Source organism: Pogoniulus pusillus, chromosome 30 (assembly GCF_015220805.1).
Source record: "Pogoniulus pusillus isolate bPogPus1 chromosome 30, bPogPus1.pri, whole genome shotgun sequence".
Taxonomy (NCBI): domain Eukaryota; kingdom Metazoa; phylum Chordata; class Aves; order Piciformes; family Lybiidae; genus Pogoniulus; species Pogoniulus pusillus.
The window spans coordinates 15819497-15846399 of NC_087293.1; the positions used below are offsets into that span (position 1 = coordinate 15819497).

Here is a 26903-nt window from a genome sequence, read left to right on the forward strand (position 1 = left end):
TTTAGTCTGTGTCAGCAAAAAAGCTGGGTGGGTGTTTCCCTCCTCCCCCCTCCTCCCTTAAAATGGATTTATATCACATTAAAATCAAATTCAGAGCAAATTCCCTCCACTAAACTGTTAAAGGTTTGAATTTTGGATTGCCTTGTTTGCTTTTGCACTTCCTGAGTGTGCCCCTGCAGGGACAGGAGTGTTAAGTGCTGCTTTTTGCTGGCTGGCTGATGCTACAGGACTTTGAGGTGCTGAAGTGTGTCCAGAGAAGGGCAACAGAGCTGGGGAAGGGTCTGGAGAACAGGGCTGGGGAGGAGCAGCTGAGGGAACTGAAGGTGTTCAGTCTGGAGAAGAGGAGGCTGAGGGGAGACCTCGTTGCTCTCTACAGCTTCCTGAAAGGAGGTTGCAGTGAGGTGGGTGTTGGGCTCTGCTCCCTAGGGTTAGGTGATGGAAGGAGAGGAAATGGTCTGAAATTGTGCCAGGGGAGGGTTAGGTTGGAGAGGAGGAAAAATACCTTTGCTGCAGGAGTGGTCAGGGCCTGGCAGAGGCTGCCTAGGGAGGTGGTGGACTCCTCATCCCTGTAAGTGTTCAAGAAACCTGTGGCCATGGCAGTGTGGGACGTGGTTTAGTGGCCATGGTGATGTTGCTTGGGCTGGGTGTTTTTAGAGGTCTTTTCCAACCCAAGCAGTTCTGTGAGAAGACTCTGGGCTGTTGCTGTAATTTCTAAGGCCTTCTGATTGCCCTCTCCAGGCTTTCTTTGGTAGTGGATTTGTGTCTGCTGAACTGGGTGTGTGGGGAGTTAGTTTGCTGGCCTGGGCCGTTCCTGTTTGAGAGCTGCTCCTGTGGCAGTATCACATCTCACAAACATACACAGCTCACTCAGCCCACCTCCAGTTTTTCTCTTGTATTAAACACTTCTCCTATGAGGACAGCCTGAGAGAGTTGAGGCTGTTCAGCCTGGGTAAGAGAAGGCTCTGGGGAGACCTTGGAGCAGCCTTCCAGTACCTGAAGGGAGCTACAGGAGAACTGGATGGTTTACAAAGGCCTGTAGTGCCTGGAGGAGGAGCAGTGGCTTCACACTGGAAGGAGCTGCATTTAGATTAGGTATCAGGAGGAAATTGTACCCTCTGAGGGTGGTGAGGCACTGGAACAGGTTGTGCAGAGAAGCTGTGGAGACTGCAAGCCTCAAAGTGTTCAGTGTGAGGCTGGATCTGGCTTTCAGCAACTAGGCTTAGTGGAAGGTATCTTGTGGGCTTGGAACTGGATGATCTTTAAGGTCCCTTCCAACCCAAACTGTTCTATGACTTCAGTTTTTTCCTTTTCTTCTTTTGGAAGAAAGAGGTCATGAGCTGTGTCTTGTGGTGGGATTCGTGGTTGCTGCTGGGCTGTTGGGATTTGAGAGCAGCAGTGACACACTCATGTCTTTACAGCAAGACCCAACAGGCAGAACAGCATAAACAGGCTTGCTAGAAGCTTCCTCAAGTGTTCAGGGGCAGACCTATGCTGCCCAGAGCAAAGCTGCTGTTGGGGAGCTGTGTGGCATGCAAGGAGGTTTGAGCCTGTATCTCTTAGATGTTTTTGCACTTAGTGTGACCTGAGCAGGTCTGGAAGACGCAGGGATTTTGTTGATGGGTGCTCTGTAGACCTTAGCTGCTATCTCCCTGCAGTGCTGGGGGTGTTTTGGTTGGGCTGGTTAGTTAGTCTTGGCCTGCTGCTGTATTTGATGCACTCTTCCAAGTGCTCTCATGTGCAGTTGTAGAGCTCATGTTACAGACTCTGATTTATGTAAGTGTCTTTTGTTTTCCTAACCTCTCCTGAGCCTCGCTGCATGTTTTGTTGCTCCACCAACTTGTGTTCTGTGTGGGCTTCTTGTGCATCTGGGCCACCAAACAGCAACTCAGCCTCTCAGTGCTCACACATTGCATTGGGTTGGAAGGGGCTCTCCCAGGGCATCTTGTCCAGCCCCCTGCAGGCAGCAGGGACACCTCCAACCAGAGCAGGCTGCCGGGGGCCACATCAAGGCTGGTACTGAGTGTCTCTAAGGACAGGGCCTCAGCCACATCCCTGGGCAGCCTGTGCCAGTGTCTCACCACCCTCACTGTGCAAGGCTTCCTCCTGATGTGCAACCTAAATTTGCCCTGATCTGCTTCCAAACCAGAGTCCTTCATCCTGTCCCCACAGGCCCTCTGAACAGTCCCTCCCCAGGCTGCCTGCAGGTCCTCTTCAGGTATTGAAATGCAGCTCTAAGGTCTCCCTGGAGCCTTCTCTTCTCCAGGCTGAACAGCCCCAACTCTCCCAGCCTGTCCCCACAGCAGAGGTTCTCCAGCCCTCTGATCATCTTTGTGGCCTCCTCTGGATCTGCTCCAGCAGGTCTGGGTGTCTCTTCTGTTGGGTGCTCCAGAGCTGGACACAGCCCTGCAGGTGAGGTCTCAGCAGAGCAGAGGGGCAAAATCCTCTCTCTCCATCTCTGGCCATGCTGTTTTGGGCTGCAGGTCCCCATAGCTGGCTCATGAAGCCTTTGTGTTTGAGATCTGTGGGGTTAAGATGTCTGAAGCAAAATCTGTTCTGATGACCAAATGCAGAGGAGTTTGCTCTTTGAAACTGGAGAGCAGCAAGTTGCAATTCATCTTTTCAGCCCTGTGCTGTGTTGTAGCAGTGTGTAACCGTGGAACAGAGGGCAAGCAACACAACAGGATGGTCCTCTGAGAGCTTGTATCCATGGGAGACCAAGATTCCTGGGCCTGAAACGGACATTAGGTGCTTAATTGGAACTTGAAAAAGTGATGTCAGCCTGAGAAGGCTTTTTTTGATCTTTTGGAAGCAGCATACAATTGATTGCTGCTCTCACCAGCAGCAGCACTCATTGGCTGCATCTGTGTTTTTAAATTAAGAATTACAGAGAACAAATCCTCCTTGAGTTGGCTCTTGCCTCTTGAATCTTTAATTCTGTAGCCCACAATTGATTATGATGAAGCTGTTCTCTCTGGAGTGGACAGCAACTTGAGGCTGCTTCAAAAACTTAATAATTCATTCCTATTTATGCATACTGTAATACAATAGGTCATAAATGACTAATGTCATAGGCTGCATCAGGCATTGTCAGGAGGACTTCAGGGATGTGATGCTGTGATCTGAGAGGCTTTCTTAGCCACAAACAGGGAAAGAAATTCATGGCTTTGCTCTAACCTTCCAAAGCTTCTTAGTTGTTTTCTGGCTTCTTTGACCTTCGCTGTCTTCTGATACACTGATATTTCAGCTTCATAGATCCATGGAGTGCTTTGAATTGGAAGGGGCATTCAAGATCATCCAGATACACCCTCCTGCCATGGGCAGGGATACCTCCCACTGGCCCAGGTTGCTGAAGGCCTCATCCAGCCTGGCCTTGAACACCTTCAGGGGGGTTGTGGAGCACAGAATCACAGAATGTGATTTAAGATGTGCCTAGTTTACCACCCACCACAAAGCTCTGCCCTGTCAGCTACATAGAATCAACCAGGTTGGATCTATCCAAGCTCATCCAGTCCAACCTAGCACCCAGCCCTATCCAATCAACCAGACCATGGCACTAAGTGCCCCATCCAGGCTTTTCTTCAATACCTCCAGGCACGGTGACTCCACCACCTCCCTGGGCAGCCCATTCCAATGCCAATCACTCTCTCTGCCAACAACTTCCTCCTAACATCCAGCCTAGACCTGCCCTGGCACAACTTGAGACTGTGTCCCCTTGTTCTGTCCCTGAGTGCCTGGGAGAAGAGAGCAACCCCATCTGGCTACAACCTTCCTTCAGGTAGTTGTAGACAGCAATGAGGTCACCCCTGAGCCTCCTCTTCTCCAGGCTAAACAACCCATTCCAGTGTTCATGTGTGAACAGTCCCTTACAAATATCCAGGACCAGCTCTGAGTGTGACACAAACAATGGTTTTGGTTGGAGTGTGGGGAAGGTGCAAGGTAGGATTTGTACTTAAGAGTTCAACTAACACCAGCCTGAAATGTTAAATAGTGGCCATGGGAGAAGCTGGCAGTGAGCACACACAGTGTTCTTCACAAGGGAATTACAGAATGCTTTGGTTGGAAGAGACCTTAAAGATCATCCAGCTCCAACCCTCCTGCCATGGGTAGGGGCAGCTCCCACTAGCCCAGGTTGCTGAAGGCCTCATCCAGCCTGGCCTCGAACCTTGAACCAGGGTGTGGAGGGATTTTTTCACAGGGGACTGTTGTGATGAGATGAAAGGGAATAGATCAACTGTTGAAGAGGGACAGGGATCTGCTGGAGAGAGTTCAAGGCAGGGCCACAAGGATGATGAGGGGACTGGAGCACTGCCTGGTGAGGAGAGGCTGAGGACCCTGGGGCTGCTGAGTCTGGAGAATAGAAGACTGAGAGGGAATCTAATCAATGTCTATAACTATCTGAGGGCAGGAGTGGGGACAGGCTCTGCTCACTGCTTCCTGGGACAAGACAAGCAGCAATAGATGGAAGCTGCAGCACAGGAGGTTCCAGCTCAGCACAAAGGGGAACTTCTTTACTGTAAGAGTCATAGAGCACTGGAACAGGCTCCCCAGAGAGGTTGTGGAGTCTCCTTCTCTGGAGACTTTCAAGGCCTGTCTGGATGCATTCCTCTGTGATCTGTGCTAGATTGTGTGGTCCTGTGATGTATTTGTTTAGCTAAGAGTTTAGTCTTAGCTTATTTTAGCTGCACTACAACCTAGAAGAGTTGGACCTGATGATTCTTGGGGTCCCTTCCATGCTGGCACTCTGTGATTCTCTTTGTGATTCTAGGTCAGCAGGACATGGAAAGTCCTTGCAGAAGATGAAGTGCTGTGGTACCGACTGTGCCAGCAGGAAGGGTACCTGTTGGATGCCAGCATCTCTGCCCACTGCTCCTGGAAGCTGGCCCTCAAGAACTGCCATGCCAGGGAGCGCACTTTGACCACCAACTGGAAGGTGAAAAGGAGTTTCTTTAATGGGACCCAGATGCTGCTGGAAAAGGGGCACCTGGTTGGAGTGAGGGGCAGTGAAACTGTTGGGCTTTGGGTTTGCAGCTTCTTTTTGCCAGCTGAAAGGGGAAAGCTGCTGAAGGATTGATGAGGCTTAGCCCTGGCTGGGATCTCCTTTTGCCTTGCGACTGATCGCTTCTGGGAGTCTTTCTGTTTGCTGTGCTGCTGCATTGGCTGTGCAGAGGGAGAGATGTTTGTACATCAACCACTCCTTCTTAACAAGAATCTGCCTCTAAGGTGATTCTCCTGCCCTTGCTCATAGTATCATGAAGGTTGGAAAAGACCTCTAACATTATCAAGTCTAACCTTCCACACAACATCTCCATGACCACAAGACCAGTTCAGGCCTTTTGTCTTCCCCAGCAGTGAGGCCACACTGATTCTTAAAGGCTTCCAGGTACTTTTGGAGACCCTCTGCCATAGTTTAAGTCTTAGCATTAATTTAGTTAAAAATAATAATTAAAAAATGCTAACTGGTGCTTTTAAGCCCTTCCTAAAGGGCTGAGGAGATGTCATCTTCCAACCTTTTCCCACAGCAGCACCGCTTGATGCTGATCCCTGGCTGCATGCTGAGCTCCTTAGAGGTGAAAGTTGCAATTGTTTTGTTGTAGTTGTTGTGATGATTCTTAGAATGGCTTGGAAGGGGCCTTAAAGGTCATCCAGATACAATCCCCCTCCCAAGAGCAGGGACACCTCCCACTGGCCCAGGTTGCTCAAGGCCTCATCCAGCCTGGCCTTGAACACCTCCAGGCAGGAGACAGCCATGACCTCCCTGGGCAGCCTGTGACAGAATTTGTTTCTAATCCCCAGTGCAAATCTGCCCTCTTCCAGCTTCAATCCATTGCCCTTCATTCTGTCACTCCCAGCCCTTGTCCCTCCCCAGCTCTCCTGTAGCCCCCTTCAGGTACCAGAAGGCTCTTCCAAGGTCTCCCCAGAGCCTTATGATTTCTGGACTGTACCTCCTCAACCTTCCCATCCTGTCCCCATAGGGGAAGTTCTCCATCCCTCTGATTATCTCTGTGGCCTCCTCTGGACATGTCTTAACAGTTCCCTGTCCTTCGTGTGCCGGGGACACCAGAACTGGCTGCAGTGCTGCAGGACAGGTCTGGCCAGAGCTTGTGCTGCTGGTTGCATCTCTGCCTAGAGATTGTGAATGTGAAAGAGCCATAGCTTCTGTCTGTAAAATTTGCAGCAGCAAGCATAAAATAGATGTGTTCTCTCCCAGCTCCAGTGCAGCTTGCTCATGGTCACAGCAAAGCCTGGAGCTCTCCACAGAGCAGCAGCTGCGTCCCTGGCCTAACCCTGTGTGCCCTCTCTCTGCAGAACCGCATCGGTGCTGTCAGCCAGCTGCAGTACGAGCTGGGAAAAGTCCTCTGTGATGTGCACTCCTGGGATGGAGTTGTCATTGCTGGGTGAGTACAGGGTGGTGGAATGCTCACTTCATCTTCACTGGTTGAAACCTCACCTCTTGTGTTGTAACCAGCACAAAAGAAGCACCTGGTTGAGGCTACAAGGATTAATTTCTCTGACTGCAGTTCCTGTGGGGTGAGGTGGATTGGTTTGAAAGTGGCTGATAATGGTGGTGACTTGTAAGTCATTTCAGCAGTGAAAAAGGCTCTTCCCCCCCCACTAGAGATATCTGAATCAAGAGGCTGTTTCTGTGTGCTTGGCAAGATTAACATCAGAAGGACTCTTATTTTCTCCACTGGTATTTAAAAGGCAATCTAGGGAAGGAATTAAAAACCCATCCCAAAAACGTGAGACACTCAAACTTCTTGTTCTGTGATAGAAAGCTTTGTCAGGACCTCCATTTCATGTTGGCTTTGATTTGGTGTGTGTAGGTTGTTTGGTTTTTCAGTAGATGCCTTTCCACTGTCTTTAATCCTGTGTCCAGAGGTCTCTGCCATCCTACTCACTGACTACTGCTTCTGTTCCTCCACTCTTCACTACAGTGATGGTTGGACATGATGGTTTTCCAGCCTTGTTCAGGGCCAGGCTGGATGAGGCCTTCAGCAGCTTGGTCTAGTGGGAGGTGTCCCTGCCCATGGCAGGGGGTTGGAACTGGATGATCTTTAAGGTCCCTTCCAGCCCATTCTGTCAGTCTGTGTTTTTGCTGCTGCAGTCAGTTGAGTTCTAGCAATGACCATGCCTCTGCTGAAGAGCACTGTGGCCTGGGACCTCTGGAGGGGCAGTGCCACATGGTGGTGAACCTCGGCACTGGCCATGGGAAAGGCTTGAAGAAGTTGTTTTCCTGGAGTGCTGTTGTGCCTCCTGCTGAGACTTCCTTGGGCCACCAATAAAACACTTCAGCTCCCAGCCTGCTGTGGTCTGCAGCTGGGCCCCAGCTCTGCAGACAGCAGCCTGACTTCTTTTGTGCCCTTCAGCTTGGGCAACGTGTTCCTGGCCTTGGCTGGGGATCTGCACTGCTGTATCTGTTCCACTGGCTCTAATGAAACCTCCTGTACTTCTTTGGGAGCCAGAAACCCCAGTTGTCTCCTTGCTGCTGCCAAAACCTCCAGCTCTTCTTTATCTTCATTTTCTCCATTGGGGTTAAATCCAACCCTGCAATATAGAGAAGGTAGGCAAGAGTAAAGGAAATGTCTAAAGAATTAATAAACAAAGGCTGTGTGTGAATTCAGTCCATATTTTAGCTTGGGGTATCAGAGAGGTTGGGTTTGTGCAGTTCCACACAGTGTTTCCTTACTGCTTCCCCAGTTCCTCCAGCATGTCTTGGTTCTTGTGTTGAGTTGGCATGGGTGGAGGGAGGATGATTTTCATTCCTGAAAGGTTCTTCAAGCAGGTGAACAGGCAGGAGAGGACTGAGGGAAGAGCTCCATATGCTTATCCACTGGGAAAAGTGATGTTGTGGGTTTCACTCCCATAGCTTTTCAGTGATTTTCCTTCTCTGAGAAAATGCATTTGAGTAGCAAAGCCTCTCTGTGGGAAGCTACCAGAGTGTAGCAGGTAAAACAACACAGGGAATACAGGATTCAGGTGTTGGACCTGACCTGCTTAGTAAAAGAAATGTTTAGACTAGTAGAACATGAGTTAATTCTACTCCTTTTGCTGTTTACTACTCGCCCTTCCCTCTGGTCACTGGCAACATCCTTTAAGCTGCTGCAAGTAGAAAAGTATTCTGTGACTCTTGCCCAAAAGAAGATGAATTTGTTGTTCTTCCAGTGGTGGGCACAGTCTGCAAGACAGCCTCACCTCCCAGTAACATCTCATGGTGAAATCAAACAATAGACTTTGCCTTGTAACTAAACCACCAGGTGAATGCTTCCTCCCCTGTCAGAGTGGAGCACACCAGGCACTTGCAAGGAGAGGGAGAGATTGTGCAGGGGATGACTTTGTTCTTTCTGCAGTTTGGTAAGGATTTGGGAGAGGTAGATGGAGGAGTCCTTTGGGGATTTGTTGTTTGGTTTTTGTAAACCCAAACACAACTCTTCCCTTTCTCAGTTTACAGTCCTGTGCTTTAAGATTTCTCATCCCAGGGTAATGATTTGATGCATTCTTTGGGTACTGAAAGAGGAATTTAGTAGCTGAGGGTAACAGAAGTCAGTTTTCCTCTGGGTATTAACACCAATTGTCTGTGGCAGTTCAAGGTTCTGTCTCCAGTTTGGCAAACACTCCTGTCCTTAGCCTTCCGTGGGAGCACTCCTAGACTGCAGCCTGCACAGAGCTGTGGTGTGATTTTGCAAGGCTTGGGAGGTTGGAGATGGTTTCAGAACTGATTTTGTGCCTGGCATTTCCTAAGCTGTGGCTGGTGGTGTTGTCTGCCTCTCATTCTGCTGCAGTCAGGTTGCTACTCTGGAGGAAAACAGGGCCACTGTTTTGAGCAGGGTGTTTTTGATGCCTGGTTTTGGGGAGCAGCTGCAGCACTCTGGCTCAGCTCAGTCAGGCCAGCCAGGCATTGCACTCTCTCTTTATAGCTGGAAACTGTGGCAGTGGGTAGCAGCTGCTCCCTGCTTTCAGGATGTTCAACTCAGGATCTTGGGAGATCAGAGAGTGCTTGTGAAAAACAAAAAAGGCATGGAGAGAGAAGTTCTCCAGCAGGAAATCTGTGGCTGTTGTGTGTTTGGAGTAAGGCTGGGAGCAGTCAGACTGGATGTGAACCTGTGCTGTGACAGATCTAATCCTGTGTTCTTCACTGTACTGCTTCAGACTCTCTTGGAAAGTGGAATAATTTTCAGTTTAGCTGCTGTAGAGCTGTTTTTGTAGTCTTTTTGAGAAGAACTTTGTGCAGGTAGTGGGCAGAGTGATTTGAACAGCAGCTGCAAGTGTGACACAGGGGTGTAGAGTCACGAAGGCTGCAAAAGACCTCTGAGATTGAGTCCAATCATCAGCCCAGCACTACCATGGCCACTAAACCATGGCCCACAGTGCCATGGCCACAGGTTTCTTGAACACCTCCAGGGATGGGGACTCCACCACCTGCCTGCCTGGGCAGCCTGTGCCACTCCCTGACCGCTCTTGCAGCAAAGAAACTTTTCCTCATCACCAATCCAGACCTCTTCTGGTGCAAGCTGAGGCCACTTCCTCTGGGCCTTTTGCTTGTTCTGTGGGAGTAGAGACCAACACCCACCACAGTGCAGCCTCCTTTCAGGTAGCTGAGTGTGTGTCTTGCTTTTCTCTGTCATCTGGCTATAGCTAAGCCTTGCAGCCCTCCTCAGTTTTCCCTCATCTCCAGCCTAACCCTCCCCTGGCACAATTTCAGGCCATTTCCTCTTCTATCACCTGATCCTAGGGAGAGGAGACCAATGCCCACCTCACTGCAACCTCCTTTCAGGGAGCTGTAGAGAGCACTGAGGTCTCCCCTCAGCCTCCTTTTCTCCAACCCCAGTTCCCTCAGTTGCCCTCCCCAGCCCTGTCCTCCAGACCCTTCACCAGTCCTCTTCCTTGGCTGCCCTGTCTTTGCTGTGCCCTTGTTTACCAGGCTCCAGCCACAGCTCTCTTGCAGCCTCACACAGGGCAGAGCAGGCTGAGAGGGGCCGATAGAGACATAGTTTGCCTGACCTGGTTCAGGAACAGATCTCTCTGCTAACTTTGTGTCAGGAAGCAGAAATAAGCTGTAGAGGGTTAGCTGTCCCTTGGAGAAATGCACCTATTTCATGCACTCCGTTTCCTCCACGCTGCTGCCAAAGCTCAAGCCAGAAGATGGCAGAGTATCAAGGATTGATTAAGTGCAACCTGAGCTGCGAGCTGAAGGTGGCTGCTCGCAGCTCCTCTTTCTCCCAGCGCCTTGCATTTGCTGGCTGACATCAGATAATTCAATCTGGCCTGCATGAGGAGCATCTTGTGTTTATCATTAAAATTTCATCCCAGTGGTTACGATGCTTGTTTTCTGGGTCAGCCCTTGACTCTCTTTTCATTTGAGACAGTGGTGTTTGTGGTTACCTCACTCCCAATCAATGCTGTCTTCGCCAGCCCTTCTCCAGTTACATGTCTCAGAGGATCTTCTTTAAAGGGATGTTGTTCTCCCCTCTCTCCCTGTTCAATTCAAATGCAGTTTTGTCTTGAAGTCAGAGTTTACTTAAAGCAATTATGTGTCTGCTCGCTGGGCTTTCAGAAATGACTGCTGCTGCTTGGCTTGCCTCTGCCTGATGCTGGCCTGGCTTTGGATGCAGTGCAGAATGCTTCCATTTCTTCACTTTCTCTCACTAAAACCATTTGTTGTTGTTTTCATAGCATCAAGCAGGTTGGAAGAGACCTCCAAGATCATCCAGTCCAACCTAGCACCCAGCCCTAGCCAATCAACCAGACCATGGCACTAAGTGCCTCATCCAGGCTTTGCTTGAACACCTCCAGGGACGGTGACTCCACCACCTCCCTGGGCAGCCCATTCCAATGCCAATCACTCTCTCTGCCAACAACTTTTCTCCTAACATCCAGCCTAGACCTCCCCTGGCACAGCTTGAGGCTGTGTCCCCTTGTTCTGTTGCTGGTTGCCTGGCAGAATAAATAAGTAACAGTGGACAAATTCAGGTACAATGCCTTGTGAATCATGCCTGGGTGTGTTTTTATCTTGTAATGCTGCAAAAGCAGGAATATTGCTGCTTTTGTTGTGTTTGGTTTTCCCTTGGCAGTGCTGGCAGCCCCACTGATGGGCAGATGTAGTCATTTGGAGGCAGAGGTTAGGACCTCCTGGAGATGCCAGTCTCAGAGCATGCATCTGGTCCTTGTTTGAACTGTGGTGTCTCTGTACAGTGGATCCTGTGGTGTGACATGTCTGCAGCATGTGGTGACACTGTTTTGCTGTCTGGCTCTCTCTGTAAAAGGGACTTTGGACAAGGGCTTGTGGTGATAGGATAAGGGAAAATGGATTGAAGCTTGAGGAGAGCAGATTGAGACTGGAGATTAGGAAGGAATTCTTGCAAGTGAGGGTGGGGAGACACTGGCACAGGTTGAGGGTGGTGAGGTGCTGGCACAGGTTGCCCAGGGAGGTTGTGGAGCACAGAGAGTGAGGGTGGTGAGACACTGGCACAGGTTGCCCAGGGAGGTTCTGGATCTTTGATCACATTGGGTGCTTCTGTGCTCCACAACCTCCCTGGAGGTGTTCAAGGCCTTGAGCAACCTGGGCTGGTGGGAGGTGTCCCTGCTGACTGCAAGAGGAGTTGGACAGGATGCCCTTGGAGGGTCCCTTCCAATCCAATGCAGTCTGAATGCCTCAATAAATCACCAGCTGAACACTTCCTCCTCTTCCAGAGTGGAGCTCACTTTCTGTTTCTCCAAGTGATGCTCAGAAAAGGTCCTGAGAGGAAAAAGAGCTTTCTGAATGTCCTGTGTGAGGAGGGGAATCCTCTGGTTTGGACTCAGTGATGCATTCAGGTTCTCTCTTGCTGTGAAACTAAATGCACTGAGACACTTTTCATCCTGGAGGAGTCTTCTGGGGAGTCACAGCTTCAACAGTGGCACTTGCAAACAGTTTGTGCCTTGGAGTTTATTGAGCACCACCCAAACATCTGAGGAGCTGCTACTAGATGGTAGCTTTCTTTGTTCTCTACCATCACCTCCCACTCCACTTTTCCTCTTGCTCAAAGGTGACCTGCAAATGACTTTTTTTTTTCCCCTAAGAAAATGGGCTTGCCACTCTCTTTAGCTTTATAATGATGTGTGAAACTAGCCCAAAAGGCTTGAAAACACTTTGCTGCACTCTGGAAAACTTGGTGGCAGCTCTCAGCTAATTTGCTTTCTTTGCTATAGGGCTCCTGGGCTATTCTCTAGGTATTTATTATTAGCTCTTGCATCTTAATTCACTGTGCAGACCTGAGGAGACCAAAATATTAATTAGTAATGAAAATGAATAAAAGTTAACAAACTGAGGTCTGAAACAGCCTGAGCAAACCCCCTGCCTCACTTAATTGCTTAAATTTCACTTCTGAAATGGCACAGCTTTGATAGGTTTCTCCCTCCCCTCCCAGCGACTGCGAGCCTGGGTGTAAAGCAGAGCTGTAAGGCAGAAGGTAAGAGTGCAGCCTTCTCCCTTCAGCCTGCCCCAACCCTCTGTGTTCTCCTCGCTCATTCTCAGCACTGGTAAGAAGTAATAAGTGTCAGACCATCTTTTCTTCTTTCTTTTTCAAGGGAGTCACCTTTGGGAAGGTTGCAAACAGGATGACATCATGAGGTCAGAGGGGTCGGGTGACAAACTAGGGAGCTAGGTAAAGTGACCAGCACGGTGGCTTGGCTGTCATCGTGTGACAGGAACCTTCCTTGCAGGTGAAACCAATAGTAGAAGCTTGATCCTGCCTCTTTGTGAAGGCTTTCAAGCTGGCCTGCCCATGAAGCTGTATGGGCTTACCCCTAGGATTTGGTGGGTGCAGAGGAAGGCCTTGCTGTGGGGAGCTGTGCTGGGTGTGTGGCTGTGGCCAGCGTCCTGAGGGCACAGCTGTCTTCATAGAGGCATAGAATGAGTTGGGCTGGAAGGGACCTTAAAGATCATCCAGTTCCAACTCCCCTGCCATAGGCAGGGACACCTCCCACCAGCCCAGGTTGCTCAAGGTTTCATCCAGCCTGGCAGTGATCACCTCCAGGGAGGGGAAATCCACAATGTCCCTGGGCAACCTGTGCCAGTGTCTCCCCACTCTCACTGCAAAGAATTTCTTCCCAGTCTCCAGTCTAACTTTGCCCTCTTCAAGCTTCAATCCATTCCCTCTTGCCCTGTCACTCCCAGCCTTTGTCAGAAGTCCCTCCCCAGCTCTTCTGTAGCCCCTTGAGATACCTGAGGGCTGCTCTAAGGTCTTCCCAGAGCTTTCTCTTCTCCAGGCTGAGCAGCCCCAACTCCCTCAGCCTGTCCCCACAGGGGATGTTCTCCAGCCCTCTGAGCATCTTCCTGGCATCCTCTGGATCCTCTCCAGCAGCTCCAGGTCCTTCTTGTGCTGGGGGCAGCAGAACTGCAGGCAGTGCTGCAGGTGCAGTCAGAGCAGAGGGGCAGAATCCCCCTCCCTGTGCTGCTGCTCTCCCTGCTCTGGCTGCAGCCAGCACACAGCTGCCTCCTGGCTGCCAGTGCCGACTCCTGAGCAGTTTGTCACCAACTGACACCTTCTCCTCCAGACTGCTCTCCAGCCACTCCTCACCCAGCCTATGCTGTATTTTGTAAAGTCACTGCTTTTTGAGCTTGTAAAGCCTGGTGGCCAGGGGCAAACCCATTTTTTGTTGTAGTAAACTTCTGACACATTTCATTTTTACCTTTTCACATCCTCCCAGCCTCTGGGCTGTTGCCATCAGTGCCTGGCGTGCAGGTGATGCTTCTCCTCTCTGCTCTTTGCAGTGTGTTGCAGCTCGTGCTGCTCCCAACGTGTCCACATATCCATTTACCACCCCCTTCAAAGGATGTTTTCTTGCCTGTGTCTGGGACTGTAAGCCTCTGCTTGATTTGTTGCATTATTTATTTGTCCTTTGTGAAGTAATAGGGCTGATGGACCAGATCCTTCCCACATTGCATCAGAATTCCTCTGGAATTCCTTTGAAAAAGGTAATTTTTGTTGTCTCCTGCCATTCTGATGGCTTCAGGCAGTACCCAGAGTGATACATTTCCTTGGTCAGAGCAGCTGCTTTAATTAATGGGCCTGGGCTGATGCAAGCCACTGGAACCTTGATCTAAGTGATGGGGGGATTCTTGGCCCTAGAAAAAGAAATTAGCAGAGGCAGTTTGGCTTTCTCCTAACTTCTGCTGTTCTGAGAGTTCATTAAAATGTTTTGCCTACCATATAACCCTTTGGCTGCTTTTTGTTCCCTTGGTAGGACATTTGCATGCACTTCAAATTAATAAGCAGGTGAGGCATGCAGAAGGACTCAGGATGTTACAGATAACAGTGACAAGCTGCAGAAGAGCTGCAAGCTGTTTGCAGCAGCTTAGCCCTCATCCTAGACCTATGATTTCCTAAATGAGATGCCTCAGAAATGAAGGTATAAGCTCCCCAAAGCTTAACTTCAGTGAGTGGCCCACAGATGGACGTGGGTTGATGAAATGGAAAGTGATGTTCCCAGCAGAAGAGTTTGGGAACTGATCCTAAGGATGCTTAGAGTGTATTTCCTACACCTTCAAGTGCTTCCAGATCAGTCTGGGTACAAATTAGTCACTTTTTGATAGCTGTGTGCTCATGTATCATGCAACCCAAAATGCTGTTTGGATGAAATCAGGGATTTTTCTACTTCACATTCTTCTACCATCACTGGGGCTGTTTCAGATGCTGGCTTTGCTTTACCCCCATCTGGTTTGTCTTGTATTTATGGTGTAGTTTCTGCCACGCTATGCAACAGCAGAAAATGTTCCATTTGTGTTGCATTTATTTGTCACTGTGTTCTATTTATATCCCTTCCTGCCCTTCTTTATTCTGTCATTGCCTCTTTTTTCCTCAGCTCTTCCCTCTGGAAATTCTTCAGCCAAGCTACCTGTTGGTTACAGATGGAGTGGCAAAAGCAATGTCTCTAATTGTAAATGAGAACACAGGAAGGCTTAGGAGCTCCTGCCTCTGTCACCCAGCCCTGCTCTGTCAGGTGTCTACACTCTGGTGACCTTATCTAAGCAGTCCATTGTTATGCCTCACTTCAGAGAAGGGCTGTGGGGATGACATCAAGTTGTGTGGTGTGGGTGACATACTGGAGGGAAGGGATGGCATCCAGAGGGACTTGGACAGGCTGGAGAGGTGAGCCCAAGCTAACCTCATGGAGTTCAACAAGGCCAAGTGTAAGCACAAATCCAGGCTGGGTGAAGAGTGGCTCAAGAGCAGTCTGGAGGAGAAGGACTTGGGGGTGTCAGCTGGTGACAGACTCCCCAGAAGCCAGCACTGGGCACTGACAGGGAGGGGATTCTGTCCCTCTGCTCTGCTGAGACCTCACCTGCAGCACTGCATCCAGTTCTGCTGCCCCCAACACAAGAAGGGCATGGAACTGGTGACTGGTGGAGTGAGTCAGGCCACAGAGATAATCAGAGGGCTGGAGAGCCTCCCTTGTGGGGACAGGCTGAGAGAGTTGGGGCTGCTCAGCCTGGAGAAGGCTCCAGGGCGACATTAGAGCTGCCTTCCAGTAACTGAAGGGGGCTACAGGAGATCTGGAGGAGGACTTTTGACAAGGGGTTGGAGTGACAGCAGAGGCAACGGATTGAAGCTTAGGGAGAGCAGATTGAGACAGGAGATTTGCAGTGAGGGTGGGGAGGCACTGGCACAGGTTGCCCAGGGAGGTTGTGGAGCACAGATCGAAGATCACATTGGGTGCTTCTGTGCTTCACAACCTCCCTGGGGGTGTTCAAGGCCAGGCTGGATGAGGCCTTGAGCAGCCTGGGCTGGTGGGAGGTGTGGGAAGTGTCCCTGCCCATGGCAGGGGTTTGGAACTGGAGGATCTTTAAGGCCCTTTCCTACCACCCAAACCATTCCATGATTCTTAATGTCGAGTACAAAGCAGGTGCCAGAAGCCTGCTTTTCATTTCAGTGCTGTGAAGGAGTTACCTTCCAGTTTGCACTGGCTTTGATGCAGAGGGGTTTGAGCTGGAGCATTCTGAATTACCTCTCTCTTAACTTGAGCCTCATGGAGAAGGTGAAGCTTAGGAGCAATTTTAACCAGTTTGCAAAGGGTTTGGTCTTGGCTTTGCATGTTTAATTGGACCTTATTCTTAAGCCTGCAGAGGAGGTCGCTGCCTAGATACCTTAATTAGGCACACAAAGGGCTGGTTGGATGCTTTTGATGGAGTAAGGATGAAAGGTGTGAGGTGCTTGTAGCGAGACAATGCAAAGGACTCTTTTTCACTTGCTTAACATCAGGCATCAGCTTGAACAGAACAAGAGCTAAAGATCGTTCCTGGAGCAGAATTCCTCCTGCCTTCACTAAAACGTAGTGACATTGCAGGGACTTCATCATCAGATCTTCTGAGTATTAACAGATGGTCACTGACTGCCTGAAACAAAGTTGTTGGGTTTTTTGGTGGTGGTTGTTTTGTTGCTCACCACAGGTATCTGGAAACTGAGCAGGCTTTGCCTTCTGGAAATCAAACCCAACTGTGAAACAAAGGTTTTCTTTTCTCCCTCCTTGCTGTTTCCTTGCTCTTCAGAGAAAAATAATGTGCAAAGCCAACTGAACTCTGAAGTGTCTTCCCAAAAATCTTTGGAGTTGTGTTGTGGTAGTGGTGTAGAACTTGCCCTGGAGTGATGTTCTCCAGGCAGCTGCCACCAGCATCCTGTGTGAACAGAAACCCAGCAACAGCCTGGCTGACCTGCTCCTTTGAAGTGCAGCTCTGCGGTGCCAGCAGCGAGCAAGCCACGGAGGAAAGCACTTTTGTCTTTGCTGCTGCCATGGACTGAACGAGTGGAGTCTTGACTGCTTGGAAAATGCTCCTGTTCACAGTTTCTCTTTTGTGTATTTGTCAGTTTGTATATTAGTTGCAGTTGTACTTTGCACAAACACTAATTAGACAGCCATCAGCACTCGGGGCCAAAGGCTTGCTAACAATGCCACTGTGATAGCAGTGTCTTAATTGGTTGAGTCTAATTGTCATTAGGCAACGATAAAGACATCTGGGGCTCTGGAGAGAGATCAGCCTTCCCCCCACCCCCCTCCTCTTCCCCAAATTTGTTCTGGCTATTGCTACCCAACACGGTTGAGCTTTTTCAGATGAGATTCTGTGTTTTGAGCACTTCCCTGATGTTTTTCTCCTTATGAAATCGTCTGCTTTTTCAGCACCACTTCATTAGAGCAGTGCCCAGCTTCCAGCTCTGCTTCCTCCCACATGTGCTCTGCACTTCACCACCTGCTTCCCAGCCATCGTGGGACAGCAGCAGCTTTTAACCCCCACCTCCTTCTCCTCTCTTCTGCTTTCACTCACGTGAGAGGGCACAAGGAAAGAGTTCAGATCCTTGTGACACTGCTGCCAGTAGAAAGTAGTTGAAATGCTTTTGATCAGCGAGGAGATTTTTATTATGGGATCTTTGTAGATACCATATGGAGGGAGGGTATGGTTTGCAGCTTCTCTGGACCATCTGCACTGCACCCATTGTTGCTCTCTTTCAGCAAGGTTGGGGTGTTTTGGCTTATCTGTAACAGTTAAGCTGAATTTGCAGACTCCTTTTGACAGATGTGTTCTCTTCCCCCTGACAAGCCAGCCCTGTCCTTCTGAACAGAAGTGCAGAGAGAAGCACAGAATGGTCAGAATGGAGCTCCAGAGATTGAGTCTAACCCCTCCCCCCCCCACCAAAGCAGGATCACCTAGGGCAGGTCACACAGCAATACAGCCCAGTTGGGTTTGGAAGGAATCACAGAATCACAGCATTAACCAGGTTAGGAAAGACCTCTAGGATCATCAAGTGCTGCCTGTCACCTAACCCTACTAATTAACTACCCCATGGCATGGCACTAAGTGCCTCATGCAGCCTCCTCTTAAACACATCCAGGAGGGGTACTCCACCACCTCCCTGGGCAGCCCTCTCCAATGCCAATCACTTGCTGTGAAGAACTTCCTCCTAATATCCAGCCTGAACCTCCCCTGGCACAGCTTGAGGCTGTGTCCTCTTGTTCTGTCCCTGGGTGCTTGGCAGAAGAGCCCAACCCCACCTGGCTACAGGCTCCCTTCAGTTAGTTGTAGACAGCAATGAGATCTGCCCTGAGCCTCCTCTTATGATTCTATGTCCCATCACTGGAGGTGTTCAAAGCCAGGTTGGATGAGGCCTTGAGCAACCTGGGCTAGGGGAAGGTGTCCCTGCCCACAGCAGCACAGCTGATCTATATAAGCCCATCCCAGCCCACTTTGTTTTGCTATCCCATGAGTCTTTAAATTTTTCCTTAGTTGAATTCCAAGATAGAATTAATTTAAGCACTTCATGTAGTGCTGTGAAGTTGGCTCTTTAATTCCAGGCTGATGATCCATGTTATTTTTTCTTATGGATGTGGTGTGTCTTGAGCCCTGGAGCATTTCAGTTGCAAGCTCTGGAGGTAAACCAGCAGCAGTGCTGTTGGAAAATGAGGCAGCCTCATGCCTCTTCCCTGTCCTGCTGTCCTATCCACTGAGCCTTTCTCAGTTGGACTCTGGGAGAGTGAGTGTGTGTGTGTGTGCACTAGGAGGAGATGCTGTTCTACCAAACACTGCTGCTGTCAGCTGGGAAAGGAAAAGGATTCCCAGGGGAATTGGGGCAGCGTTTGCAGGAAGGGGAGAAGGCAGAAGTGCTGCCCCACTCTGTTCTCTCATCTTCTGCCTTGCCCTGGAAAGCTCTGGAGTAGAATTCAGATAAAAAGGTGGCACAGTTCTCCTCTCTTCCCTCTTCATGGAAGAGGGACTGGCACAGGCGCAGGTTGCCCAGGGAGGTTGTGGAGCACAGAAGCACCCAGGTTGAGGGTGGTGAGATCCTGGCACAGGTTGCCCTGGGAGGTTGTGGAGCACAGAAGCACCCAGGTTGAGGGTGGTGAGATCCTGGCACAGGTTGCCCTGGGAGGTTGTGGAGCACAGAAGCACCCAACGTGATCAAAGATCACGTTGGGTGCTTCTGTGCTCCACAACCTCCCTGGAGGTGTTCAGGACCAAGCTGGATGAGACCCTGAGCAACCTGTTCTAGAGGGAGGTGTCCCTGCTTATGGAAGGGGGTTGGAACTGGCTGAGCTTTGAGATCCCTTCCAACCTAAACCATTCTATGATTTCAACACCCTCTCAGGCCTCCCCAGCCAGAGCTGCTGGGAGTTACCTGCTCCAGACTACCTGTAACCCACTGTGTGGTACTCACAGAAGCATAGAATGGTTTGGGTTGGAAGGGACCTTCAGGATCTCATCCAGTTCAACCTCCCCCTGCCGTGGGCAGGGACACCTCCCACCAATCCAGGTTGCTCAGGACCTCATCCAACCTGGCCTTGAGTGCCTCCAGGGAGGGGGCAGCTGCATCCTCCATGGACAACCTCTTTCAATGTCTCCCAGCCCTCACTGGAAAGAATTTCTTCCTACTCTCCAGTCTCAATCTGCCCTTCTCCAGCTTCAATCCATTGCCTCTCATCCTATCACCAAAAGCCTTTGTCAAAAGGCCTTTCCTGGCTTTCTTGTAGTCCCTTGCAGGTGCTGCAACACCACTCTAAGATCTCCCCAGAGCCTTCTCTTCTCCAGGTTGAACAACCCCAACTCTCTGATCCTGAATTCTAACCCTAAAGACAAGATTTAATTGTATTAATAAATCAATGAGGCTTTAGAAATTGTAACCAATGTGATCCACTGATGAGGCTTTAGGACTTTTTCTTTCCAGCAAGAACAGTAGGTTGGATGGGGGTGGGTGAAGTGCTTGGTATTATACTGGGATTAGAGAGCCTTGGCACAGCCACAGTTACCACTCTTTACAGAGCAAGAAGAAATGGTTTGAAGGTTTGCCATGGTGTAATTTAGAGTCATTACTGCTCAGCTCTTTTCTCCTTAAGCCCAGCGTTGCTTGCATGGTATCTTTAAAGCTACTCTTGATAGTTGAAGACCTGTGGTATCTCAGTTGTGTTGTTCTTGCAGCTTCCACCTGCCTCCCTGTCTTGGTACACTTGATGCTGCATTCAGGCAGTGGGAATAAGATGAGCAAAGTTGCTGGGTTTATGCAGAGTGGAAAGAGGAGGAGAATCAGGCTAAGAGCTGCTGTTGGATTTTAAGGCATTTTTGTTGCTCCCTGGCTTCCCTACAGCTACCTCTGTTGAGATGTTTTGGGACGAAAAGAAAGACATTGAGGTGCTGCTGTGTCCAGAGAAGGGCAACAAAGCTGGGAAAGGGTCTGGGGAACAGGGCTGGGAAGGAGCAGCTGAGGGAACTGGGGGTGTTCAGTCTGGAGAAGAGGAGACCTCATTGCTTGCTGCAGCTCCCTGAAAGGAGGCTGCAGTGAGGTGAGGGTTAGGCTCTTTCAGGTGATAGAATGAGGGGAAATGGCCTGAAATTGTGCCAGGGGAGGGTTAGGTTGGAGATGAGGGAAAATGTAAGGGATTGGAAGAGGCTGCCCAGGAAGGTGGTGGAGTCTCCATCCCTTTTAGTGTTCAAGAAGCCCGTGGCCATGGCTGTGTGGGAGATGCTTTAGTGGGCACGGTGCTGTTGGGCTGGTGGCACTGGTCTTGGAGGGCTTTTCCAACCCAAACAATTCCACGATTGCCTTTCCAGATACACATCAGGAGCAGTGAGGCTGTGGGACACTCGCACCTGGGACTACACAGCCCCCATCCTGGAAGCAGTGCACGGGCCCGGCGATGCTGGACCTCAGCCACATGTCTCCTTTGTGAGGATAAACAGCTCTCTGGCTGCAGCAGCTTACGAGGACGGTAAGGAAGCACAACTCTCCTCCCTGTTTCACAAATAGAGAGGGGGGGGAGGAACAAACCCAACCCACAAAACCCAAAACAAAACAAGCAAAGGCTTTACAAAAGCGAAGCAGCTGTGCTCAGCTTTTTGTGTGCCTCTAATCCTCTGTGTACACACACACACACACTGGCTTTTATGCGAGCAAGTTGGCCACTACCCCTCGATGCATTAGGAGGCATTGGAACATAGCACCCATTAAAAACTGCTGTTTAATTCCTACTGGAACTGCTACACAAAGCTTGAGTGCCAGGCTGTAGTCCAGCCAAACTACCTTAAGCAAATAACTTGTTTTGCTATAAAAATATTAAATATTCTTCCACCAGCCTTCTCCTCTGGCCAAAACTCCCTCAGGGTGCTCTGAAGCTTTGTTGTGGGAATAGTGGTAAACTTGCATGGCTAATTAATCTGCCTCCTCTCCTGCTTTTTGGCACGGGGGCTGGATGCACATTTCCTTAGCTGAAGCATTGGTTTGCAGTGGTGGCTTATTGGTTATTGTGGACTTTGTGGCAGAGAAATAAAACCTGGCAGATAATATTGAATGCAACCCTAAGGAAATCCTGGCTATGGGGTCAGGGAATGGGTTGAGTTGGATAGGACCTACAGGATCAGCTAGTTCCAGCCTCCTGCCATGGGCAGGGACTCCTGCTACTAGCCCAGATTGCTGCTTGCTTTAAATATACTTAGATATTGAAACCTATCATAGAATGAGCTTAAAGATCATCTAGTTCCAACCCCCTTGCAGTGGGCAGCAACACCTCCCTTTAGACCAAGTTGCTCAAAGCTTCATCCAGCCTGGTCTTAAGCACAGAATCATTAAGGCTGGAAAACCATCAAGTCCAGATAAGACATCCACAGCTTCTCTGGGCAGCCTATTCCAGTGTTTCACCACCCTCATAGTAAAGAATTTCTTCCTAATGTCCAGTCTAAATCTACCCTACTCTACTTTCAATCCACTGCCCTTCTTCCTGTCACTCCAATCCCTTCCCTGCTCTCCTGTAGCCCTCTTCAGGTACTGGAAAACTGCTCTAAGGTCTCCCTGGAGCCTTCTCTTCTCCAGGCTGAACTGTACTTAGATGTTTTATATAAACTTAGATATTTGTATCATGGGCAACAAGAGCCAGAGGTCAACCCTAAGTCTGCTGGAAACAGCAATTAAAAAGCCAGGCTGGGGCAGTGCTGGCCAGTAGGGACTCTAGGCTGAGTTGCTGAGGCAGAGCTCAGCTTCTGTGTTCTTTAGGATGTTTGCTTTGACACTTCAAACCCTCTGCTCAGGTATGAATTAGAGAGGTTTGTTCACATGGTAGCTTTGAGCTTGTGCAAGCAAACCCCAGGATGGGCAACCCAAGCAGAGTCTCCCATGCAGATGTTTTAGTTTAGAAGGAAATGAAGTGCTTTCTGTGTGGAAACAAGTGTTCAGAGCTGATCAGCATCCTCAGTTGTTTGGTTTTTAAGCCTGGATCAGAGCAGAATGGTTTTCTGTGGCTAAAAATTGATGACAGGCAACATTTAGTGACAACAGCCAGCCTGGTCTTGCAGAGCACTCATGAATATCATTTACTGACTGCACTCACAGGAAACGCTACTGCAGTGCTAGTTTGAAGTGTTGGCTTTCTGTCCAGTGTGCCAAGCAATGAGCAGCAGAGGGTCTTTTGTTTTGGTTTCTAGTCTGCCACTAATCTAATAATTTGTCTAGGGTTTTGTTCTGTCTTGTCCCTCCTTGTCAGTCCTGGGTGTGCTCTGACTGAAGTGGTTTGCCCGAAGCTCAGCGTCTTTTCTCCTTCTGGGTCGGAATGGTATTGGGCTGTGTGATGTGGCAGGGACTCTGCTTCGAGGAGCCTGGTCAGAACAGATTAGTTTCTGTGTGAATAGGGAATTGCAGAGAGTGATTTTCAGAAGTGTTTGCTCACTGGAATCTGAACGCATCTCTTTACAGTTGGGTGGAGAGGATGGTTTTGGGCTTGGGGAGGTGGGGGTGAGGATGACTTTGAAGCGAATGCGTTTGATTGTTCTTTGTTGTACTTTTCCAGCTCCCCTTTTTTTTCCCCCCTCTTTGTTTGCAAGTTTGACTAACACAGAGAAACCATCTGCTAGTGTTGGAGGTGGTGCTGTCAGGCAAAGAGTCTAGACTTCTCTGTCGAATCCCTGGCTAGCAGGCTGCTTCAGATAACATCAGTTTCTCCCAGTTCAGCAGAGCTCACGCAGCGATGTCCTTGGCAGCCGATCAGAGGGAAGAGCTCCCAGGCAGATCCTGCTCGCACCCTGCCTGCAGCGCTGCTTGCGAACGCTTCCCGAGGCAGATGAAATATAACAAGGAGAAAGATTTGTCCTAGCTGGGATGCCTGCATCCAGAGTGAATTGTAACTCCTCCACGGCGCTGAAGGGAAGGGAAAACTGAGTGGTGCCTGCCGCTGGTGAACGTTGCCGCCGGCGCCAGCCTCTGAGAGTCGAGCTGCAGAGGTAAATGAGAGAGGAGAAAATGAAGTTCCCTCTGCCCGTGCCAGTGCTCAGTGGGGGCACTGGATGTACACCTGGGGCAACGAGACTTGGCAACTCGAGCCACAGTTGTGATTTTTGAATTCCAACCCAGTGGCCTCATATTTCTTCTGCCTTGTTTCCTATTGTCAGCACTGGCAGCCTTCCAGTTTGATTTTACCACTAATTGTGTTGCACGTTACCGAGCTGAAATGAATCAAATCAGAATGCTTTTCCTGGAGCATTAGATAAAGCAGGCGAGGGTTCTGGGTAATGAGCAGATGCTGCTAATGCAGGGACAGTAGAGGCCTTGCCAGGACTCCATCTGCTCCATGCTTGCCTGCCTTTGGCTGGGAGCCACAGCTTTTGGGAAACAGCAGTCTACTTTAGCCATCACTCTCCTTCCAGTCCTCTGGAGTCTCGTAGTTTGACTTGCAAACAATGTGCTGCAACAAGAGAGCAGCCTGCTTTTTTTATACATAGACTTTTTTCACTCAAATGCCATGCTTCCTACTCCTGTAGGCATGGGGAGGAGTTGCTGTGCTCCTGCACTTCAGAGGAATACTTTCAGACCCATCAAGAGGAGTTAGTGACACTTCCCAGGTTGCAGAGTAGCAACACCGAGCCAAGGGAGGTGGTTTCTGCAGGGAGCAGAAGTGCTCTTGCTTGTTGGCAGGCTCTAGCAAGGAAATTTTGGCAGCACTGCTTTCTGGGGCTGGAAATCTGCTGTCTTGTCCATTCGGATGCCCTTAAAGCTGCTTGTGGGCATTGTCCTTTCTGTACCCTCTTTGCAGAGACAGGAATGGGGTGGTGAGTTTGGTGCCTTCCCCTACGGGCCAGGGTCTGCTGTAAGGTGGCAAAATCATAGAATCAGTCAGGGTTGGAAGGGACCACAAGGATCAGCCAGTTCCAACCCCCCTGCTGTGGGCAGGGACCCCCTACCCTAAATCAGGCTGTCCAGAGCCTCATCCAGCCTGGCCTTAAACACCTCCAGCCATGAGGCCTCAACCACCTCCCTGGGCAACCCATTCCAGGCTCTCACCACTCTCATGCTGAAGAACTTCCTCCTCACATCCAGTCTGAATCTCCTCACCTCCAGCTTTGCTCCATTCCCCCCAGTCCTGTCACTCCCTGACAGCCTAAAAAGTCCCTCCCCAGCTTTTTTGGAGCCCACTTCAGATCCTGGCAGGCCACAAGAAGGTCACCTGGGAGCCTCCTCTGCTCCAGCCTGCACAGCCCCAACTCTTTCAGTCTGTGCTCACAGCAGAGCTGCTGCAGCCCTCTGAGCATCTGTGTTCCCCTTCTCTGGACATGCTCCAGCATTTACACATCCCTCTTGTCCCAGGGGCTCCAGAACTGGATGCAGTACTCCAGGTGGGGCTCAGCAGAGCACAGCAGAGGGGGAGAATCCCCTCCCTGGCCCTGCTGCCCACACTTCTCCTGCTGCAGCCCAGGCTCTGGTTGCTCTCTGGGCTGCAAGTGCACACTGTTGGCTCCTGTTGAGCTTCTTGTCCACAAGCACCCCCAGGTCCCTCTCCTCAGGGCTGCTCTCCAGCCACTCACTGCTCAGCCTGGATTTGTGCTTGGCCTTGCCTTGACCCAGCTGCAGGACCTTGCACTTGGAAATGGGAAAAGCTGGGAAATGGGCTGGATCCCACACAGGGAAAAAAATATACGAAACAACTGCATGTGGCAGGTGATAGTGGATTTATTGCCATCAGATCCATACAGGTGGCCACTGATGCAGCACCCTTGGCTTGGGTCAGTGGTGTGAGAGTGCATGTCACAGTCAGAGAACTCCTGGGTCCCGGAGTCAGGGACTAAATGCAGGCTTTCTGCTGTGTGCCTTCTCTGAGTGTCTGCCCAGAGAGGTTGGCATTTGGAAATCTCTATAAGAGAAGTGGTAGAGATCACTTCTTGGTGGAAGCTGGTGTGGTAGTGGGGACGTAGAGGCACAGCTCCCGTGGCTGAGGTCTGGTCTCTCACTGTTCAGTATGGTGAGTGGCTTGCTGCACCTGCTGAAGGCTGAGGAACAGCACTGCAGTGAAAAGAAAATGGCATGTTTCAGTTCATGGGCACCAAGCAGCAGGTGAGGTTCAGCTTCCTGGGGAGTGGTGTTCCCTCCAGCTAAAAGTGTGGTGGGGAGAGACTCAAAATTTGAGATCAGAAGGTCTGAGTCTCCTCAGAAGTGCAGTTCCTTTCCACCTGGTGTTTTTCAGCCACTGTTTGGACTTTTTAGTAGTTTGATGTTATCTGAAAATCTTGAGATAAAGCAATGACCCCAGCCTGGAGTTAAAAAAATACGTGGAAGAAAAGAGGGAATGGATTGAAACTTGAGGAGGGCAGATTTGGGCTGGAGGTTAAGAGGGTGGTGAGACACTGGAATAGTTTGCCCAGGGAGGTTGTGGCTGTCCTTTCCCTGGAGGTGTTCAAGGCCAGGCTGGATGAGGCCTTGAGCAGCTTGGGCTAGGGGAAGGTGTCCCTGCCCATGGTAGGGAGGTTGGTACTGGTTGATCATCAGAGACCCTTTCACTCCAAACCATTCTATGAATCCATCAACCAGTATTTTCAGAAGGTGACAGAGCAGTGTATTTTGGTTAAATCAAGAGAGAAGTGGCAAGATTGTGACTCTCAAACAGGCAAAACATCATCTAGGTGGTGTGAATGAAGCAGCTTCTGACCTTCCCATGCAATTGTGTCTAGCAGCTGACACAAATGAGTATGAAAACCATCAGTGTGTCCAGACCTCCTGCTCCTGCACCAACAGAGTTTTGTCACTGGGGACTTTGGGCAGCTCATGCACATGGAGATTGTTCCACATCTTTCCTAAAGCTGACAGCAGCTGAAAAGTGGCCTGAGGAAGGGGCCATTGATTGCAGTTCACTCTAGACTGGAAGGTGTTTGGGTAGGCTTGCCCTCTGAGCCTGTTGAGCCTTGCACAGAGCACTGCTGGCCCTGCCTGTGCTCCAGATTCAGTGAGCATCAGCCAGCCTCACACCTTCTCTTGCTGTATCAGAGGAGCATGGCTGGAAGCTGTCAGTTCCTGTTGCTAGTCCATTCCTCTCTGCAGCTGGAAGCACAGAAGCCACATCTTCATCTTCTGGAAGCACAGAAGACCTGCAAAAGCAGCTGGGTTTACATCTGTTTGTTCACAGGTTTCTCTCCAGTGTGAAAGGCAACACTTTGGCCACAATAAAAATGATCTCTTTGTCTATGAAACAGTGGAATGCTGAAACAGGGAAAGGCAATGCCAACACAGAAGCAAAAAATGCTCACTCACACCTGTAAATGTTCCAGTAGCTGTGTCTGGAGTTCCAGTAGCTCCTCTGGGAGCTAGCCAGGGCAGAGGCCAGCTGCCCACTCATGCTTCTGCCAGCAGCAAGCATCTCTAAGGACAGTGAGTGCTGTGTTTTGCTGTGAGGAGCCTACCCTCATGACCCATTGCCCTGCTCTGGACCCATACCAGCCCCTCAGTATCCTTCTTGGAGTGAGTGGCCTAAAACTGACCCCAATATTTAAGGTGTAGCCTCACTGGTGCCCAGTATAAGGGGACAGTTGCTTCCCTACTCCTGCTGGCCACACCATTGCTGAGCCAGGCCAGGATGCTAGTGGCCTTCTTGGCCACCTGTGCACATTGTGTTGAATGTTTGTTGCAGCACTTTCA

The 26903-nt window shown here is 50.1% G+C and overlaps 1 protein-coding gene across 3 annotated transcripts in view; it reads left to right on the forward strand.

The window, feature by feature from the left end:
• The window catches only part of FBXW8 (F-box and WD repeat domain containing 8), a 68738-nt gene that overhangs the window by 9498 nt on the left and 32337 nt on the right, over positions 1 to 26903 (forward strand). For all 3 annotated transcript variants that reach the window (XM_064168252.1, XM_064168251.1, XM_064168250.1), the window contains exons 3-5: positions 4766 to 4930; positions 6307 to 6395; positions 20570 to 20727. In XM_064168252.1, coding sequence (XP_064024322.1) covers positions 4766 to 4930; positions 6307 to 6395; positions 20570 to 20727 — 412 coding nt within the window. The remainder of the gene's footprint in view (positions 1 to 4765; positions 4931 to 6306; positions 6396 to 20569; positions 20728 to 26903) is intronic.